The sequence below is a fragment of the Telopea speciosissima genome, chromosome 11, assembly GCF_018873765.1.
Source record: "Telopea speciosissima isolate NSW1024214 ecotype Mountain lineage chromosome 11, Tspe_v1, whole genome shotgun sequence".
Taxonomy (NCBI): domain Eukaryota; kingdom Viridiplantae; phylum Streptophyta; class Magnoliopsida; order Proteales; family Proteaceae; genus Telopea; species Telopea speciosissima.
Window position 1 is genome coordinate 47,816,602 of NC_057926.1, and position 21,589 is coordinate 47,838,190.

The 21,589-nt window shown below is 37.9% G+C and overlaps 1 protein-coding gene across 1 annotated transcript; it reads right to left on the minus strand.

Annotated features, from left to right (window-relative positions):
* Positions 1 to 4,869: 4,869 nt before the first annotated feature.
* On the minus strand, positions 4,870 to 9,393 carry LOC122646376 (glutamate decarboxylase-like). The gene is made up of 6 exons (XM_043839928.1): positions 9,250 to 9,393; positions 8,908 to 9,112; positions 6,706 to 6,906; positions 6,353 to 6,567; positions 5,906 to 6,159; positions 4,870 to 5,459 (listed from the first exon to the last, which is right to left on the minus strand). Exons 1-6 carry the CDS (start codon positions 9,333 to 9,335, stop codon positions 4,909 to 4,911), a joined length of 1,512 nt encoding a protein of 503 aa, XP_043695863.1. The 5' UTR covers positions 9,336 to 9,393; the 3' UTR covers positions 4,870 to 4,908.
* Between the last annotated feature and the right edge of the window lie 12,196 nt (positions 9,394 to 21,589).

The window sequence follows — 21,589 nt, forward strand, 5'->3', positions numbered from 1 at the left end:
AAAAAAAATTGATTCGTCGGGCTCTTCAAGTCCTATGACCTCTTAATGACCCTTCAAAATTAGCCCACTTATGCAAACAATGGAATACAAGACATCATCGTACCCCCCAAAACCCAACAGTTCCGAACCCATCAAGTATAATACTAAGTAAGTGGGCTAATGACTCTTACATGTGGCAATGAAGAAAAGAAGGGGATGAACCATTAACTATAAATTAACCAGCATTGAATTTAATATGTTTATAGCCACGTCACATCTGTTATTAGCTGGCTTAGTTTATTGATTTTATAACAATTGAAGTTTCTGATTTGGAGAAGAGGTTTTGGTGTCCATATAAAACCTTTTTTGATAAATCAGAGTATGACTTTGGTATCTATGTAAAAAACAATGACTTTCTCAATTGTTTTTAGCCTTTTTCCTTTTTACTTGAAAAAGTCTTTATTCTAGATAATTTTTATGTATGAATCCAATAACCTCTTATCCAAATGAAAAGCGCCAATTATTGCTTTTAATTAATAAACTAACAAAAGAATAACACATTACCTAACCACCATGCATAATCAAAATTATCTAAGATGAAAACTAAGGACAAAGGGATGCTAAAGGTGTTGAGAACATAATATGTAGATTTGATTATTATTATTATTTAAGATCAAGTACCTAGAATATTTTTTTTGGGGTGGTGGTGGTGGTGGTGGTGGTGGGGAACATTGCTTTATTCAATTTGTAGAAGTCAAATCATTGAGTTTGGTTGGTCAATATAATAAAATTAAGGAAAATTTATACACACCACCCCTTAGGTTTGACGAAAGGATATTTTCACCCCTAGTTTTGGAAAATTCTGCGCACCTCCTGAGGTTTGCAAACGGTAACAAATAAGCCCATTTCGTCAGTTCATGATTAACATTGTTAAAATTTAGGGGTAAAGTGACAAAAATACCCCTTCAATAGAAAAAAAAAAAAAAAAAAAACCCTGCAACTCATCTTCCCCAAATCCTTTAGGGTTTGAAAAAGGGAAAGATGAGTTGCTGGTGGAATAAGTGAGCAGGTCTTTTGTATCAATTCCTTTAATTGGGCTTTTACTGTTCTCTCCTCATCCGTCAATCCCATATCAAATTCAATCACCTGATTTTCCATATTTAAAGGTTCGAATTCCATGGATAATTATCTAATGTTTATTTTTCCTGCTATAATCCAAAATGAAATACAGGAAGACAAAGCATTATACAGAATTCACACCCAAAATAAGGATCTAGACACACAGCCACAACCTCCACCGGATCTTCGCAAGCAAAACCTTTCAGAAGAGAGTCTTGAAGAGGAGGGGGGGAAAGATGCAAACTTCTAGGGATTACACTTTAAGTAGTGTCTAGGGTTTCATCTGAGAGATTACAGAAGAGGTGAAATTGGCATTGCAGTACTCCGAAGCGAAAAAAATCTGAAGCTATTAATAATCTCCAATTCTCCAAAACAAACTCTGAAAAAATCTAAACCTAATCTCTATTAATTTAAAAATCTTATAATCTAACAAATATCCAAAATAGAAACCATATCTAACTTGACTTCCCGTGTAATGGTGAAATTGACGGAGCTTCTTCTTCTTCTTCTGTAGATGCGACGACGACTTCGTCGTCGGTGCTATTAATCTTATCAGCTTTCTTAGTGTCAAAGAGAAGGAATTCAATCGTTAAAGAAATGTGAAAAAACAAAGAAAAGGCTCTGCGGCTTCAGCGGAGGCGAGGTTGGGGTTAAAAACATAGACTAATCGGTGTTATAGAATCTCACTGCCGTTTGATTTCGAGTTTAACGAGACTAATCGGTGTTATAGGATGGTTTTGTAAGCAAAACACACAGTCAAGACGATGGGTCGAGTTCATACCTGTCTTTCCTTCCTTTTCAGAAATCAATAATATCCAACGAAGAAAGAAGATTTTCAGGATACCTGCAACTCATCTTCCTCAATCGATGTTTGGGGAAGATGAGTTGCAGGTTTTTTTTCTAATTTTTTTTACAAGGGTAATTTTGTCAATTCATCTTTTAACAGTGTTAGTCATGAATTGACGGAATGGGCTTATTTGTTACCGTTTGCAAACCTCAGGGGGGTACGAAGAATTTTCCAAAACTAAGGGGTGAAAATATCCTTTCGTCAAACCTCAGGGGTGGTATGTGTAAATTTCCCTAAAATTAATTGGGTTAATTAATTGCTAAATTCATAAGATTAAGCTAATATATTCATAAACTTAGACACCAATTTTTTGGTAAGAGAAAACTTCATTAACAAAAGATAAGTCATCTCAATTCAAATACAACTTATTCAACCAATTAAATGGGTTGCCTAAATGAGTCCAATTTTCCATTTAACTCTATTTAAATTCATAAATCGAAAAACTAACAAACATACAAGTAATTCAAAACCTAATTTAGAATAGTAACCCTAAATAAAGAATCTTAATTTAGAAAATTATCACTCCAATAGATATTCCTAACTCGACCAAAGATAAGCAAACTAGCTATTCAATTGCTTTATTTGGATTTTTATGTTTCTTTCAAAACTCTTACAAAAAAATAAGAGAAAAGGTTGGACACATCGTCAATATACCGTAAGCTAACGCCCTTTGTGTCTATCTCATTCTTCCCCTTTTTAAATGATCCCCTACCCCTCCTGTATGATGCTCTGTCTCATACCCCCATGGTGTCGCCTGCTAACTTACCACACACTGATCAGTCTACCTATTCCTCTCCCAAAAAATAAATAGAGCCATCAAAAGATATGTCACAAATTTCTCCGCTAATTCTAAGTAATAGCCCTCTATTACCTCCTTTGCATTAGAAATTTCGTGATCATTGCATAAACCTAAATCAAGATGATTATTTATGTTAATGACTCCATCCTTTATCAAAAAACAGGGAAAATAAAAAAAAAATTTTAAACGATAAATAGATACTAAAACCTTACTCTATAGCAAGTAATTTGAAGATTTTATTTGCTTCATCCTTTATTACATGTTAGCTCATATGAGGTGGAGGGCCACTATCTCTCTCTCTCTCTCTTCTTCTCGTTTGCTGCCCAATCAACTAGGTAGAGTCTTTTGATTCTCTGTTTTTCCATTGTACAAGGTTAAGACAGTAAAAGAAGCATTTCGTTGGGACCAATTCTTCCAACTTCCCAACAACATTAAAATAAGGTTTCCTAAATGAATGGTAAGGGAAGTCATCAGGATCGTCTCCAGGGAGGCGTGCGCCCAGGGTGCTGTCAGGGCATATCCAATGGTTGAGCTATGTCGCACAAATCTCGACACACATCTAAGGATATGTGCAGCACAATCCAGCGACTGACAGCACCCTGGACGTGCTGGGCTCCCAGGAGACGAGCTAAATTCGAAAAGTCATTTCTTCATGATAGTTATCTACCACAAAACAATATAATATACTTGCCACTCAACTTTCTCAACTTGTTGGTCACATCATTTTGTTGAATTAATTTTTAGATTAATCTAAAACTTCTTCATTTGTCACATCAATAAATCTTTCTATTCACACCCAAGATATATATATATATACACATATATAACTAGGGGGACAGTCTCATACATAATGTGAAATATGGTTGAAATGGACTACAAATTAAGATCCTTAAATGGTCTATCAAGAATGCTTATATGGATAGGAATAATTAAATCATCAATGTACACATGGTAGAAAAGTAATTGATTTTAAAGGAAGCCCCCTTATTAGAAGAGTATTGGGGCTTTACTTGTACACGTACCCTTCTCCACCCCCACCCCCCCAAAATAATAATAATAATAAGGGAAAAAGTTCTCTGTCTGGGAGTGTGGCCTACGCCAGCACTCCCATGAGTCTATCTCTCTCCTCCCCATGTGAAAAGACACCCTGCCCCCTTATTTTAAGGAGGAGAGAGATAGACACATGGGAGTGTTGGCGTAGGCCACACTCCCGTATAGAAAACTGCTTCCCTAATAATAATAATAAAAAGGGGAAGATCCTTCTTTTCTTCAATTGAATTATGCAACTAAAAAGGCCACCTTGCAATATAGTATGAAGTTTGAAATATAAACTTAGCTGAACATTGTTAGATCAAAAGTGATTTAACTTTCAATTCATATATCCTAATTGCTTGTTGCTATCAACAAACTTAAAAAAGGCATGTTGCATGCCCAAGCCCTTGCTTCTTATTTATTTATGAAAATTGGTCTTGTTGCGAAGTGCTAATACATGATGTTCCAAAACAAATGACACAAAAACAAATATTTTACTGTAAAAATAAATAATATTTTGATAACATTTGTTTCACTTTAAATTCAATTTATGGGAGAATGTTCTCTGTGCCACAGCGCAAGCTACGCCCAGGCACATGGGCTTGCCACTCAGGGAGGCAGGGTGGTCATTGCGCCCAACTCCATGTGCCTGGGCGCAGCCTACACTGCAGCACAGAGAACAAACTAAAACTTGACATGTAAGCATAAAAACTTAGGGTTTGTCTATTCACAAAATTTCAGCTCTATCTTTTTTTTTTTGGGTAAATTTCAGCTCTATCCAGTTTATCACATAGTTGATCTTTTTGTTAGTCTAGAGATACCCTAGAATTTTATGGGTTTATCAAACCCATGAAAGAAAAAATAGTAAAATTTTCTTTAATGTTTCATTAAAAACTGTAAAGAGACAAACCGATTCCTTGCTAGAGCAATACTACCAACCGGTTCATTACTCATAACAAAGCCAAATTACTCTTGGTCTTACCTAGTAGACTAGCACTAACAAATCAGATTCACATCAATAGAGAAACTGAGGAGCCAAAAGAGAGAGAGATTGGGGAGGGGGGGAAGGGATAAGAGAGGAAATTAAAAAGTAAGAAACTCATAGAGGTTCCTTATACTTGGAGTAGTCCTTTTAGCAAACCCCATTAGTCTTCTTTTTGTCCTGAACAAACTTCCTCCAAGCCATAGTGATCTCCCTCTGTGTCTCCAAAGCAGTCTTCTTCAAAATAAGACTAACATTACCATTACACTCTTCTTTCTTATCTTCACAAGCCACAGCTAACTTGGCCGAGACCCTAGCAGGTAGAGCATCAAGTTCATGTAGTACCTTCTCAATATCCAACACAAGTCGCTCAGCAAAAGTGCGAGAGAAATCTTCACGGATCACAACACGAAGAACTGTTACATGTTGTGCATCTGGTGGCATTGTATATGCCGGCACAATCCACCCGAACCTCCTCAACAAGTCCGATATCTCGAACTCGTTGTGCTGACTGTTATCCTTTAGAGAGAAAGCAACCAGAGGGACACCATCAACCTTTGAAACAATGTTGAACCTCCCAGTCTTCTCCAATCCTTCTTTTAGAACTATCATGTTTTCACGGCAGTTCTCCATCACATTCCGGTATCCCTCATACCCCAAGCGAATTAGTTGATAGTATTGAGCAATTACTTGACTGGATCCTGCAATTTTTAGGAAACAATAAGGGCTTAATTATGAGCTGATGGAACGCGTTAAATCAAGTCCTTTAACCTAATTGATACTAGGTTGACCCAATCTAATCTAGCGTCCATACACTAGAGTAGGGCCTGTTAGGCGCATAAAAGACCACCATGCTTCCGCAGTCGTCATCCTAGTGTTAGGTAGCCCATTCCAAACGGCTCCACTCTACTCTAGGGTCTCTCTTAAGTAGCCCTTTCTGTGACTCGAAGCCGTGAAGTGGTGTCTGGCTCTAGAACCAAATGTTAGGTACTTGACTGATACGTCAAAAGCTCCAGAGCTGATGGAACACGTTAAATCAAATACTTTAACCTATATCATACTAGGCTAGCCCAATTTAACGCCCATACACTAGAGTGGGCTTGTTAAGGCACATAATATGCTATGTCATAGATTATGGGTGAATTACCTTTAGAGAAGTTGAGGGTGAAGGTGGGTTGATCAGCTCCAAGGTAGTTGATATGGAAGATGAGTTCTTCAGGCAAGTCTTCCTTGTTTCTCCAAATGACCCACCCAATACCGGCATAGACAAGACCGTATTTGTGGCCACTAACATTGATGCTCTTAACCAGCGGCAACCGGAAGTCCCATTCGAGCTCCGGGTCAAGGAATGGTGCAATGAATCCACCACTAGCTGCATCAACATGGATTGGGGTATCCCATCTGCAAAAATGTAACATATACTATCAGTTTGCATGCGTTGATCCCTAATTTCGATTTGAACCGGTTTAATTTTGAAGAACATGATGAACCAGTCCATTTTATGGGTTTGGTCCGGTTTATGTAATCTCAGCCTGGTCTAAAATGAGACAACATTTGCAAGTTCTAACTTGTTAGTGATCAAGATCAAACATACCCTGTTTGCTTGTTCTTTTCTACCAAGAGATCGTTCAATAGCTTAACATCTTCGAACTCTCCATTAAGGGTCGAACCCAAGATAGCAGCGACACAGATTGTGTTCTCGTCGACCATTTCAACAGCTTTCACGGGGTCCATCACATAGTAACCTTCACAAAGCTTCACCTCCTTCAGCTCAACCTCAAAGTACCTTGCAAATTTCTCCCAGCAAACCTAAACCATAAGGAGACCATTGTAAGCGAACAAAATGGATAAGGCCCAATTTCTGAACTCACTAATGAAGAGCCCAAAATTATAGGCCCAAGGCCCATAATAGATCTATTGGGCCCATTAAAACCATTAAGTATATACCTGAACATTAGCACCAGTGACGATATTGGGCTTATCACATGGTTTTCCTTCAGCCTTCCTTTTGTTTTGCCACTTCCTCTTGAATGCAAGCCCTGCAAGCATTATAGCCTCCGAGGAACCCACCGTTCCAACACCGACGGCCGTCTCCGAATCCCCGAGTGGAGCATTGAATAGATGAGCTATCATGTTAACGCATCGATTCTACTCGAATACAAAAAGGAAAAGGAATTCATTAAAATTGACTATCACCATAGTTAAAGCAACAATTAGCTAAAGAAAAAAGCTCTAAAGCAAGATCCATTCCATCAAAGTTTCACAATCAGTATTATGAGCCCCTAAACTATATTAATTGGGCCCAGGCCCATTACTAGTTAACCAACTTCAAAAGCAATCTTCCCCTAACATTCAATTTTTCTATTATTATAGTCAATAAAGTTAGTCCATTGCGCGTTGGACTCGATCAAACAAATAGTTTATTTGTTGAAAGTTGAAAGTTGAAAGTTGAAAGTGTATACCTCATTATTTAACTAGAGGACTTGTTTGTCGCTTGGATACTTTAATTATGTATTAAAATTTAAAACACTGGAAACTCAGATTAATTAACTAAAAATAGAGATTTGTTATCTCAAGAACCAAGATTCCAATCCAAGTGTCAATAACTAGAGTTCACAGTCTAGTAACTGTAGTCCTCTACAGAAACTCCCCTTGATGAACACTTCCTAGTTAGTGACTCATTCTTCAGAAGGCTTTGAGTGATCCGAAGACCCTAAAATTCTATCTATACCGTTGGATCGTTACCGACAATGAGGGTCTGACAATCAATTACTAAGAAAGTAAGAATAGGCTCTCCTTTTATCACAAAAAAGAATAGGCTCTCCACTGCATCTCAGCCGTCTATCTGATTGACCGATTCAAATATTTGTCTTTTCTTGTTTTTACCCAACTAGACTTTTGTGTCTAAAATTGCGCCTGTAGTCACGAGTCACGAGAACGTTCATATTTTTCAAAGGACCTTTTCAAATCCCATTTTGAAAAGTTGAACCACTTGTCCGGATTCAAACTACGAAAATACCCTGTACAAACAACTTCTTTGTAGGGTCAATTCAGTCATAATAGTTGAGAGCAAAGGATAAGAAATGTGGGCCACACTACAAATCCCTCTGGGTATCGTGACGTGTTGGCAACGCCAAGTTGTTTGACGCTTGTCACGAAGCACAAATTGGTGACCAATCGTGGCTTACAATTATTGCAAGTCTGGGCCCAACTTAGGAAACCAAAAAAGAATCAAAGGGTGTTTATTGTAAATAGACATACCGAAGTGTATAAGTCGTCTCATAATCCAATTTACCAAAACACCCTTGAAAGTTAAAACATATTTTCCTTTGCCTTCACATGGGAAGTGGTGGTTGGGCCCGTCGAGCCGCGGTCCTGTCCCCGTGTTGCCGGGATCCAAAATTGTCTTTCCAGTGACCTGTGGCACTAATGACGGAACGGTAACGGAAACCTAATATGTAGTCACAGTTATAATGGCAGTTATAACATTTTCCTTCAAACAGGGTATTATAATAAAATAAAGGCCAAATGTTCTCTGTGCAATAGCGCAGGTTGCACCCGGACACATGAGAGTGGGCAAAATGGTCACCCTGCCCCCTGAATGAGCAGCCCATATGTCTGGGTAGCCGCTGCAACTTGGGATCGCAAGAAAGTTCTTGCGTCCCAGGTAGTAATAAATTTTTTTTATAAATTTGCTACTTGAGTCTCTAGAGTCCCTCACACACACACACACACACACACTTATAGTGATCAATTAAAAGGTAAGACTACATACATTATGACCCTTGGAATCTCAGACCCTCCCGTGGCAAGCAAGAGCCTTGTGGACAATGGGTACGCCCTTTTAGTCAGTAATGGTTAGTAGCACATAATTCCTACTTATTATTTTGGTTTTTTGATCCTTGATTCGGTTGAAAATTATTTTTTTTTTTTTAAACTCCTAAAAAAATTAGGTTCTAATCAACCGTTAAGATGTGTGTAACACAATCCAACCGTTGGATATGTCATTGGGAACCGGATCCCTCACGAGGTGATCGGTTACCTACCCCACAAGAAACAAATACGTAAACAGTAAGTGTGTGTAGCTGTGAGCTGTACTGCAGATTATAGATTTAATGATAATAAACAGTAAGAGAGAGAGAGAGATGCCTGAAGTTCAGTGGTGACAGGGTACTCGTCCATGTCGACGTAGTTCTTGTTAATGGCGGCCATCATGAGCTTATCGCACTCTGGTTCCATCCAGGTGGTGACGAAGGAGGCCAAGTTCAGCCTTGGGTTCCCATCGAGCATCAACTCGTCGTTGATGATCTGATACGCCGCTTCCTTTGGTATCGAATTCTCCGGCATCTTGAACCTGCATAAATTTAACCAAACCATATTATCTCTACCTAATTAAATCTGGTTCTTCAAATTAAGAACTCATTAAATAATTTAAAAAAAATGTAAACTAAAACAGAAGAGAAGAGAAATGTCATAGATGATGATGATGACCTTGGAAGGGAAGTCCTGACGTATCGGGAAGCGAAGGTGGAGTTGATGGAATCATCGGACCCTGATACAGTCTTTGAGAGAACCATGGCTCCCTGGTGTTTGATCTTTTGTTAGAGAGAAGATGGAAATAGGAAGAGAAGGAAAGATGTGATCTGGTTGCTTGGAGAAGATGTCAGGAGGTTTTGGGGTTTTATATAGGCCAAGAGAAATAGTGGTTTATTAACATGGAAGGAAAACTCCTCCACCCTTCTTAACTTCTTTTTCCTTTTTTTTTTCCTTTTTCCATATGATCTAAGGGGGGAATAATTATCACCTCCAATTCTTCAATTTGCGGGCACCTCCAACTCCTTCAATTTCTTTAATAAGGGGGAGTGGATCCCATCTTGAGCAGTGTTTTTGGGTAAAAGATAAAGTGGTCATTTCAACCCCTATGTGAGAAATTGGAGGGATTAAAAAGAACAACAAATTGAAGGGGATAACGATTCGAGAGGCTGGGGGCTGTAGAGTTGACCATTTTCGTAGACAAATATAAAAAGAACTTATGGTATCCATTAAAAAAAAAAACCTTATGGTAAGCACATTCACACCAAGGTTCAAAATTCAGGCATCGGTCTCGATAACGGTCATGGCCAAAACCTTTTCAGATCGGTATCGGATCGGTCAAAATCGGTCCGGATTAGTCAAAAACACTCAAAAATCGTTTTTTATGGATCGACTCTTCGATTAGGACCAATAGATGTTGTGATATCAGATCGGACCGATCGATATTCTTCGGATTGGATCGGACTAGTATCGATAAGTATCTGTTAAAATAATATATAAAAAATAACAAAAAAAAATGAAAAAATTACAACCACCTCCCAGGAAGAAGAGTAGGTGTAAAACTACGTGACGTTGACCCTTGACATGATAAATATAATATTTTGTTTATAAAAAAAATGATAAAAATAATATATTATGGTAAATATTGAATTACGACGATGAAATGATTAAGGATGACATGATTAAGTATAAAATAATATAATATAAGTCATTTTATGATTAGTGTGTGACTGCTTAAGCACTAAGCAGTGATAGGAATCCGAACTTCATAACTAAATATTATCGTTATGTATATAGTAATATTGATGAAGTTCTCGGATCGGATCGGCCAATCCAAACGAGAATCCCGATCTAGGTATCATTCCAGTAAAATGTCAAAGGATCGGTCTGATCTTGGGATCAGCTTCAGTCAATACCGATTCGATCCAACCGATCCGATCCAAGATTATGAATCATGATTCATACCATAAATATGGATCGATAAGTAGCTCAGGTCGGGTCGGGTCGGGTCGAAGTCCTATTTGGTGACATGAACATGGTAGCAGTGGTGGTGGAGGTGGAGGTGCAGTAGACTAAACTAGGGTTAGGGTTAGGATGAGTTAATAGTTAAACCCAGGTTAACCTAAGGGTTGGTGTAACCATGGTTAGTTAAGAGGTTAAAACAAAATTTTAAATTCTGACCATTGGATTCTTGCTTTCCACGTGTCACTCAGCCAAAGGGTATTGTTAAGGATTTTTTTTTTTTTTTGGGTAAAGCTAAGGAGCTTACAGGTCTCCAAATGCAGAGGAGAAAAATTGGCCTAGCAGGGAAGCTAGGGAGCAGGAGACTACAGAGAGAGGACTAAAGGCGTGTTTGACAAGCGTCTAATTCTTTACCTTAAAAAAGAGACAACCTTCTAATTCTATGGGAATGATTTTTCCATCTATACACTGGAAAATTATCTCCTCCAGTTTGCTGATCGGTCCAGTTCCCCAGTTCCTCTAATAGGGGGATGATGGATCCCATTTGGGCAGAGTGTGTAAGAAATCTGAACAAAAAGAAGAAGACAGAAAGATGGCCTGAGTCGAACGAAATCGTTCTGTCCTTAAGACAGTATTTGCACCCTCCTAATCCTGCAAAGGATTGCAGCAAACCTACTTCCAAAGATAAATCAGGCAGAGTGTTATTGGTTGCAGAGACAATAAGACTGTGAAGCTATTAGAGATTTTTTGATATGTGGACCGAGAGAATTCGTGGTCCATTTATAGGCCCACAAGGCTTGTTCGGATGGGTCACACCCATTGGCTCATATGGCTTGACCTGACAGGTCATGACTATTGGGCTGGGCTCCCTTGGCTGTTCGTGTGGGCTGCGATGATGCGCACGTGTGAAGTGCAAAGTGCGTCATCAAAGCGTCACATTGCGCCTCATGCACATGCACGCACATGCGTACGAGCTCGGACGGTTACCGTCCTCACTGTCAAGTGCACCGTACAATCTCTTCTAGCATTACATGTGATAATAATAACTACTAACTACTAACACATATAAACCCAATGAGCTTTCCTTTCGTAGCCGATGTGGGACTAAAAGTCCACATCAATATTTTGAAAAATTCCAACAAAGTGTTTGGGCATGGGTAGAGAGATCATTTCAGCCCCCCTTTGTTAGAGGAACTGAGGACCTGGGCCGGTCAGCCAACTGGAGGTGATAAAGATCCTTAGAGTTTAGACAAATTCTGCTTTGGTAACTTGTTTTACTTTTGAGAGCTAAGTTTGAGAAAATTAAAATAAAAAACACAAAACTGAACCTTCTAAGTTGTCATACACTCATACCACTTGGTAAGTTGTTTTACTTTTGAAAGCTAAGTTTGAGAAAATTAACAGAAAAAAAACAAAACTGAACCTTCTAAGTTGTCATACACTCATACCACTTCAAATTATATTCAAAGAGTGCGTGCAAGAAAAATACACTCATCTAAGGTTATAAATGTCTATTTTCGTATTGTACGTAGTTGATAGTATCTCTGTATAGTTTCGGATATCCTTCGCGCACCATCCTAATGCCTCTATCAAGGGATTTTCCCTTCACTTTAGGAAAAGTGTCCACAAATTTGTAGTGTATTGGCATGGATTGTGGCAATGTGGTTTACTTTATTTTTTTTATTTTAAGGGATTGGTTTGCGGATCAGGACTGGGAGTCTAGCGCCCAAGGTGTTGTCAGGGGGCATCCAGCGGTTGAATTATACCACACGCATCTCGGAGCATATCTAAGAATGTGTGCGACACAATCCAACGACTGACAGGACCTTAGGCATGCTAGACTCCCTGGAGACGAGCTAAATTCTTGATTTGGTGTTAAGTTGCATGACCATTGTAGGGTAGATGGCTACACCAGATGTTAGAAGGAAATAGTACCTTAGCGTTGTAGGAAATCGGAACGAGTCAAACCGGGAAGCGGTCTCTGGGAGAATGGTAGTGAGATCAAACTCTGACACCCATCAAAATTCAAGTAGTCAAAATCTGTAGATCCTTGTGAAGTTTGAAATTCAAACTATTTGAAATTTCTAAAAACTACACCACCTGAATTATTTTACTGTGGGCCTATCCTCAACTTTACTGTGGGACCCATCACCGCGTTGGAGGTGGGAAGGAACCTTCTTTCATTGCCGACTCCAGCGCATTATCATCCTTTCCGTGTGGGGTTCATTGGATTTCCTAATAAGTTTTTTTTTTGGTAAGGATTTCCTAATAAGTTCAAAAGACAAAAAACTAGAGGAGCACATACATGTTGCCTAAGGATAATTGGGGTTTGTTTGGAAGCCAAGAGAAAAAATAAAGGGTTAGTTGTTGCTACTGGGTGGAATCTTTCCATTTTAAAGGATAAGAGTTTGGTGGAGTAGAGAGGAATGCAGTTTCTTAGTCACATGGTGGGCCAATAAGATAAATTTGAACCAATAAATTAGAAGAAGATATAATGTATTTGTCAATTTGTTTTCCTTTTTTTTTTAATTATGACACTTATCAAAGAATATTTTATGCAAATTCGACATATTCTCTTAAGAGACTCATGGAAAGATATATATAGAAAGGACAAGAAAGATCTTCATATAGCTTTTATTGACAAAAAAATATCCTACGACAAAGTTCCTAGGTAGTTAATCTCGCAAATACTAGAGAAAAGAAGGGTGTCATATAAATATGTGGACATCACTAAAAATATGTGTGATGATGTAATGACTAGCGTAAGAAATATTGGGCTGGGGGTCAAGGTACTGAGTTTCCAATTACAGTTTGATGACACCAAGAATCAACCTTAAGCTGTTATTTGTTTACTTTTATCATGAATGATTTAACTAGAGGCATACAAGATAAAGTTCCTTGGTGTATGTGTTGAGCTACTTGACGGAGGATTCTAGTCTAACACTCCAGCATTCTTAGGACAAAGTTTTCCTTCACTGCATGTGAAGGAAAAATACAACCTCAATGGCTGATAATGTCTGCCTCCTCTATTTATGATTAGATGATAAACTTCCATTGTTACATTACCTTATACCCTATGAACACCATCTGAACCCACTAGTTACCTTTACCATGAGTTTAGGAAAACTTGGTCTTTCTTTCTTATGTTTTTTTAAGATACTCACCCTTCAATAGGACCAACTTCTCCATCAATACTACTTCTTGTGACTTGGGATGATCTTCCAAGTTTGGTGGCTTAAGTGCTAATCCTAAGGCTATGTTTGGATGCCAAGAAAAGAAAATTAAAAAAAAAAAAAAAATGAATTTGAAAAGAGAGATGAAAACATAAAACAATCATCGCATCATCTTGACTTTGAAATTTGACTTGGGGCAAAAGCTAAATCTATTGCCACTTGCCTTACCTCCTACCTCTTAATTTGGTATTTTTTGTTGCTATTGAAAATTTTAACTTCCAATACATCACTTCACTTTCTTTAGTCAAAAAAAGATGCCGTGTTGGCATTGTAGGAAATTGATGAAAGAAACACATGAAGTAAAACGTGGCATGGCTAGAAATGATTTTCACATAATTTATCATAAATTGAAGTAATTCCCAAATCAGTTCTATTATGATCATTCTTCAAATTTTAGCAATAGTTTTACAATAACCTTAACTGAAATGCTGAGAAAAAACACAAATCTTTTAGCCTTGTAACAAGTATAACCTTCAATAGACTTGATTGAAGAACAAGGTCCTTGTAACGGATCCAATTAGATTTTTTTTCTTTAAAACAAAAAAAAAAAAAAAAAAACCAAAAAAGTCTTAGGTTCAAATTGATTATTTCCATGACACGTGTTGAGTGAAAGTAAGTGGTGGTTTCAAATTTTTAAATTGGGTTGATGAGTTCATATTTTTTTTTAATTTTTTTGTTGTTTTTGGGGACAGTTGGAACTGGGGGACGCGGGGAAAACATCATAATAAACCACCTGATTGGCCAACAGTTGTCCAAAACCATCAACAACCGTTGGATCAAATTCAAAACCGTCAAATCAATCACTGACATGACTTATTCTTAAGAAATTAGGATTCCTTGATGACGGAACATTTTGAATTTTCCGTCTATTCAAACAGAGAGGACTTTTACTTTTACTTGAAGGAAAAAAAAAAAAGTGGAGAAAACTGTTGAGATGCGTTTTCGATTTCAGAACGAACGCGTTTTGCATATTTCAGCAGTGAGCTAATCTAATCCTTTGGTCTCTCTCGCTTAGTCGCTTTCTTGATATCTCATGCATTTTTTCTGGTCCTTACTTGTTTCCATGGAATTCAATGAACACTTTAAAAAAACATTTCATTTGGAATTTGATTCTTCAATAACTCTTCCCATCTTATGCTTATTTGATTGTTTCTCTACGCAAGTGTTTTTAAAAAGGATTTAAAAAGGGTAGAGGCTGAGTACGCTAGCACTGTGTCTAGGCTAAGTCTGTATCTCTCCCACTTAGGGATTGAGAAATTAGTATCGGTATTGGCAGAGATTGATATTAATCTAGACTGGTTGGTAACAGTTTGGATTTATCAATATTATCTTTACTTTCATTTAAAATTGGGGTTTTTTTTTTAAACAATTTTACTCTTAGTATGATATCGATACTTACTCGATCCACAACCAGCCAAGCGATACTGATACCTCATTCCATGCTCCCACTCCTTATGGAAATAGGCCCATCTCACATTCTTTATCGATTTTGATTCAATTCTAATCTGATTCATCTTAAAATTTGCTAAGAATTGTTACAAAATTGGTCGGACTTGGTTGGACTCGGTAGGCGAAAAACCAAGATTAATCAGAATCAGCTTCAATTGAATTCGGGTCAATTCGGCCGATTATATGTTAATTTTGATGTCAGCTTTTAAAAATCACAATATATTTTTTCCCCTAAGTTAGAATAAGTTGTGGGCATGAGAAATTCCTCCACATGTTGGTGGTTGGAAGCTTTCTCCAAACAAATTATTAAGTCTTATAGCCAATTTTACTAAACCGGGCTTGGCCATAGTGGCCCTATTATTTCATGAATTGCACGACCCAATCCGGTCCAATTAGCAGCCCAACGCTTGTAATAGAGGCCCAAACGTATACTTCTTATGTACAAGGACCTGTCAATGAATGGGTCCCACCTTGTCATGGTTTGGGGTGTCCACATCATTCATTCCACGTGGCTAAAAGAGAAAGGTTAATTTCTTATATGCTAAGAAATAGCTTTATAGCAACATCAATAGCTTTCCCTTGCAAGCATTGCTTATAAGTTATAAGTGAAACAGATGGCAATGGATTTGGTCCAACCGTAATCACCACAAGTGAATCCCTAACCACAAAACTTCTGAAGGAAGCAAGTTAATGGTGGAAGCAACTAACAATAAGGGCAACAGAAAAATGGAAAAGAATCTCTAAACTGCCAGGGCAGCTACACTAGCTCTTCTCTATTTTTCTCTATATGATATCATTTTGCCGCATCTCATTGGTGTGTTTCTCTATGCCGTTTGCTCCAGAAACCCTCTCCTTTACAAAAATTATGTACACATGGATGTACCCAACACCACAGAGCTTCAGAAAAGACACCCTATGTAAGAGCTTATTCTGGGCCAGTTTATGGGCTCACAACTCGAAGTGGTGAGCCAGCCCAAACACCCCTTATAGCCCGAAGTATCATGGTCAAATATGGCATTTCTAATGTGAGCCCATGATGACTCACGTATATGGTAACTAATTCACCTCCCCATCTTAACCAAGTCCGGATCAACTACCCGTATGTGTACGCTTCACATATTGATTAGGTGATGATATAGGGCAAATGTCATCACCACCGTACATGAAGCATACATGTACGGGTAGGTGATCCACTTAGTAATCCCATCACTTCTTTCCCATGTTTGCTGGGAGAAAGTCTCATATGGTATTTTGAGGTGGAGTTAAAGGATGGCACACATGGCCTCTGCTGTGCCGCCAGATGTGCACCGCTGCCCCGTCAGTATTGCAGAGGTTCCTAGTCCAATTAAAGATCGTGAAGATGAGGGGAAACTACTATGTGATGGACCCTTTGAAGGCAGTAGAGATGAGATAGTTCAAGATGACACAATTTATTTTGTGCCATCCTTGGCTCAACCCTTACTAGAGAATTTGAGGATATTAAGCTCTAGATCAATGATCTTCTCACAGATCAGAAGAACAAGAAAATGTAGAAAAACCCCCATTGTATATATTTTGGTTCATTCAAGCAAAATTCCATAAGGCCTAGATATCAAAACTAGGGATAGAAATGCCTCCCATTTAGCATATGATGGGCGTATAAATATACCAAAATTTGGGTCAAGCCTGCTGCCAGGCTCATTTACCTATAATGGAGCATTATCAGTGGTTTGGGCTCAAATCAAGATGCACAAAAGCTAACTATGGCTTGGTTCAAGGCTCAAAATGACCAAGCTTCCAAGCCCATAATGAAGCCCAATTAACTTGCACAAGCAGCCAGTTACCAGCCCAAACATCATTTCTAAAGCTGTGTGCCTTTATGGACTTTCTTAGGCTGAGGAGATAAGAATCTTTGTCCTTGCAGACTTGCTATTTTTTTATGGGAAGCAGTTTTCTATGCGGGAGTGTGGCCTACGTTAGCACTCCCACTCCCATGTGTCTATCTTTCTCATCCTCAAAACAAAAGGGCAGAAGTTTCTTTTCATATAGGGAGGAAAGAGAGAGAGAGACTCATGAGAGTGCTGGTGTAGGCCACACTCCAAGATAGAGATCTTTTTCCCTAGGGAAAAGTTTCTCTAAGCCGCTAGGGTAGGGTACACTAGCATCCTTGCGTCTATCTTCTCTCCTTCAAACATGAAATGATGTCGCTGCCCTCCCATATACAATATCATTTTGACACAGCTCATTGGTGTGCTCCTCTATGCCGCTTATTCAGTGACCCTTCTTCTTGTTTTTTTTTTTTTTTTTTTTTTTTTTAAATCAAATTGATGTGTAATTGGTTAGCAAATATTGTTGTGTTAGCCGCAAATGGATCTTACAATCTTTTTTGGATGAAGGGCTAAAAGAATGATGAATGCCAGCAACTTTTGTGCATTGCGAAAGGAAAAGACACACAATTTTCTTAATTTTGATTAAAACACAAAAAGTAAATAAAAAACAAAAGAAAAACATAATAAGTCAGAAGTAGTGATAAGTCTATGTCTCTCTCTCTCTCTCTCTCTCTTGTTGTCTTTTATTTTTTATTTTTTTTTCCTTTCTTGGATTCCAATACACTAAGGAGGTATGTAGTAAGACTTAGAAGATCTACTAAGCTCCCATGTACTTTATTTGCTTGTACTCTAAGTAGGATTAAAGTATACAAATAAATTAAATGTGCTTTCCTCAACCTAAAAAAATAAGAGTAAGCATGGATTAGGGTAATACCTTAATAAAGGAAATAAGAGCAAGCATGGATTAGGGTAACTTGAAAGCTAAAAAAGCCATACTTTGTGTACACTTAAAACCACTTGACATAAAAACCCACCTCACACTTATAGTCTTATGCTTCGATCAATAACTTAATAATCCTAAATTTTCAAAATCTATTGTTGCGTCAATCACCAATTGATGCTTTAGATTTCAAGGGTAAGGGTACAATCTTTCAAATGTTTTTTTTTTTACTTTGTTCTTGTCTACAATAAATGACCTTAATTAATTAAAGGGCTGATGTTCTCTATGCTATAGCGTAGGCTGTGCCCAGACACATGGGCTGGGTATTGCTGCCATTCAAGGGGACAGGGTGGTCATTTTGCCCATCCTCATGTGTCTGGGCGCAGTCTGCGCCCCCGGCACAGAGAACATTTGATCTTAATTAAATTAACAAGAATTTAAGTCACATTAAAGAGTAATAGATAAATCGAAAGATGGTAACATTCATTGCAATCTACTTGCAAGTTATCATAATATAAAACTCCACTAATTATACGCATAATATTTTTATTTTGCTAATGGTCGGCAATGTATGTATGTATGTATTGATGATGATAAATAAATAAAATTACAATAACGGCAACAACCTTTAGCTGCTACTTAAAACAAACATTCAGGGACTTTTAGGTCCTATCAAAATCTGTAGTGTGGTCGACCCAAAATATAAGCATAATAGAAGTTATGAAGACCAAAATGATATTGGATATGCTTTAGACTCTTCCTCACTGTAGGTACCATGATTCTGAATTGATTCATGAAGACCAATTTATATTGGTCAATTCACTCGAGCTGATTCTTATTTTTGAAACCATGCAAAGACTATGTACGGATTAAAATCCTTTGCAATTCTTTCATCTAGCAATGTCTTGCAGTTCGGAACTGAGAGCTCGACACGTGGAAGATGCTTCATCCAATGGTGCGAGCTTGATTGACCCCATTTTTTTTTTTTTTTTTTTTCCTTTCTTCTCAACTTTGGCACCATTGGATGTCGCATCTTCCATGTGTCGAACTCTTAGGCCTGAACTATAAGGACACTGCAGAGGATTTTTTTAGAACTAGCAGACTTAGCAACTAACTTTACCAATTAACAGTACTTTTAAATGTTTCGATGATGACAACCTCCTCTCTATGTTCTTCAGAACACTACCATATAAGGCAGTTTTAGAGAAGTCTGTAATCCTCCCGAAGGATAACTTTGTAAATACCTCTTTTTCTTAATTTATATGTCTTTGGGAAACCTCACGTAAGAGAAACTGAAGTTGACACGCAAAACCACTAATTCTTGCAAGTTTTGTAATGTCACGAGACGATAATGCCATAATGGATGGTGACATTGAGTATAGTTAATTAGTTTCCATGGAACAATATTGCCAGTTGGTGTTGTTGGACATTGTGTCCATTAAATTTAAATAAATTATTTAATTTAATTAATTTTTGTTTTTATTTTTATGGATGATTGTGTGTAAAGAAGTATGACGGGGTTCGCAACTAAGGTTAGAGTTGAACTTTTTGTTGGTATGGTTGTCGCATTGTGTGTTCATAATAATAGAAATTCTAAACATAAATGTAGGTATATATTAGTGTGTGTATCAAACTCGATCATTTGAGGACCCTGCATGGTTTACTATCGAATATATTTTGTGAGAATAAGAATTCTCCGGAAAAAATCTTAAGCTCTCCCTCTCTCTCTCTCCAAATGTTGGGTGTTGTCATCTCAAGGGAGGGTTCCGCTGCCTTCTTAGTCCATCAAATATTGAGCTATGAACTGTTTGAGGTGTTTTGCTTGCAACACTAAAAGGTAAACCTAAACCCAATTTTGATGTTTGATTCGAATACCTCATATTGCGTGAGATTCAATCCGTCACTCTGAATTAAAAAATTTTGATTTGAAGCCAAGACCGCCTACATGGTATAGACCTTGTAGGAAATCATACCACCACTTATTCTTGTACGTCTCTCAATAATTGTAAGTTCCAAATCACATATAACACCATACAATAACAACATCATAGCCATATCCCAACTTAATTGGGTCGGTTACATGGATCTTAAAAGAGACATAAGCAAAACAAAAAAGGAAATAAAAGAGATGGGGGCAAAAACATCGAGAGAAACTCTAGGGAATCTACCGTAGCTACGAACCGCTTCCTAACAACCCGAGATTCTGCTCTAGGTCTTGAAATGGAGTGTGAAACAGACATTCTGCTCTAAGTGTCAAAACTCTAGGGCATCTACCATTGCTACGAACCTTTTCTGAAAAACCCGACATTCTACTCTAGGTCTCGAAACGGAATATGAAACAAAGGGCAACATCACATCATCAAAGTCCAGCTAAAAGGGATCGATCGCATGAATCTTTGATCTCAATCAACTATATTTGAGGTTATACTAAAAACAAGGCTTAAGCAGTGTCACATCATCAAGAGCGTAAGCAAAATCACATACATCATTATGGATCCACATCCTCTACTTCCTCTAGTGGTACTTCCATCCTACTTCCCTAGCTTGTCATTGTGCCACCTGGTTTTATAAAGATCCAACGGCTGTGAAAGAATGAATTTAAAAAATTTTGAATTTCATCTGAGCCATGTCTGAACCAACTTAAACCCCAACTCAGTCAAACCAATCCAACCGGTTCTTAACCATCAAACCGAACCACCAAGTGGTTTTCAAAACCCTATCTTAAATCCATTTTGTTCAAACCCTTCTTCCCAAACGAAGAAGGAACCGTCGTTCGTGCTCTCTTTTGCCATGAACATCAAACCGGCTGAGAGATCGCAAAGTTCAGGGAGACGTTTCAAAGCCCTTCTTCTCCTACCACTATGGCACCGTCTCAGTACATTCAAAGCCATTCTTCTCCTCTTCAAGCTCTGTAGAGCATCTTCCATGAACCAAGCTGGGTGAGTGCGCAGAGTTCGGCCAACGTTTCCTCTTCTTCTTCCGAAAAATCAGAGTTCAAGGAGACGTTTCAAAGCCCTTCTTCTCCTACCACTATGGCACCGTCTCATTCAAAGTCATTCTTCTCGTCTTCAAGCTTTGTAGAGCATCTTCCATGAACCAAGCAATAGAAATATAAAGTTTAGAAAAAAAAGTTATCTGTACACATTTCAGATGAGAGACATCAGCCAGCCAATTTCGAAGATCAGAATACCACAATGCAAACTACATACTGCTTTTTAAGTTCATATGGGATTTAGACTCAATCACAGAACAAATTTCCTGCTCATTTAACAAAAACTTAAAAAGTGGAATTGGTGTAAGATTTACTACTAGAAATCCAAATTGAGCAATGCTCAAAGGTGGGGAAGCTCACTGATTGTACGATATCCAACAATATAACAATAATAGATCTCTTCTAGTCCAAAAAGAGGGAGAAAAAAAACCACTTTCCCTCCACTTGACCTTTCAATTGCAGAACTCAAAGAACTGAACACCTTGGGATAACTCTCTTCTGCAAGCTAAACCAGAGAATTTTTGGGTTCCTCATAATTTTTGCCAATTCCCAAACCATTATTTTTTTTCACAAAGAAATCCATATGGCTCATAATCTTCTTTTCAAACTGTCATAAACCAAGGATACCTCCTAA

Excerpts from the sequence above, each read along its gene's own strand:
- LOC122646376 (XM_043839928.1), bottom strand. The coding sequence starts at position 9,335 with ATGGTTCTCTCAAAGACTGTATCAGGGTCCGATGATTCCATCAACTCC. Across the intron at positions 6,907-8,907 it reads CTGTCACCACTGAACTTCAG|AATCGATGCGTTAACATGAT; the intron begins GCATCTCTCTCT and ends GTATTCGAGTAG. Across the intron at positions 6,568-6,705 it reads TCACTGGTGCTAATGTTCAG|GTTTGCTGGGAGAAATTTGC; the intron begins GTATATACTTAA and ends CTTATGGTTTAG.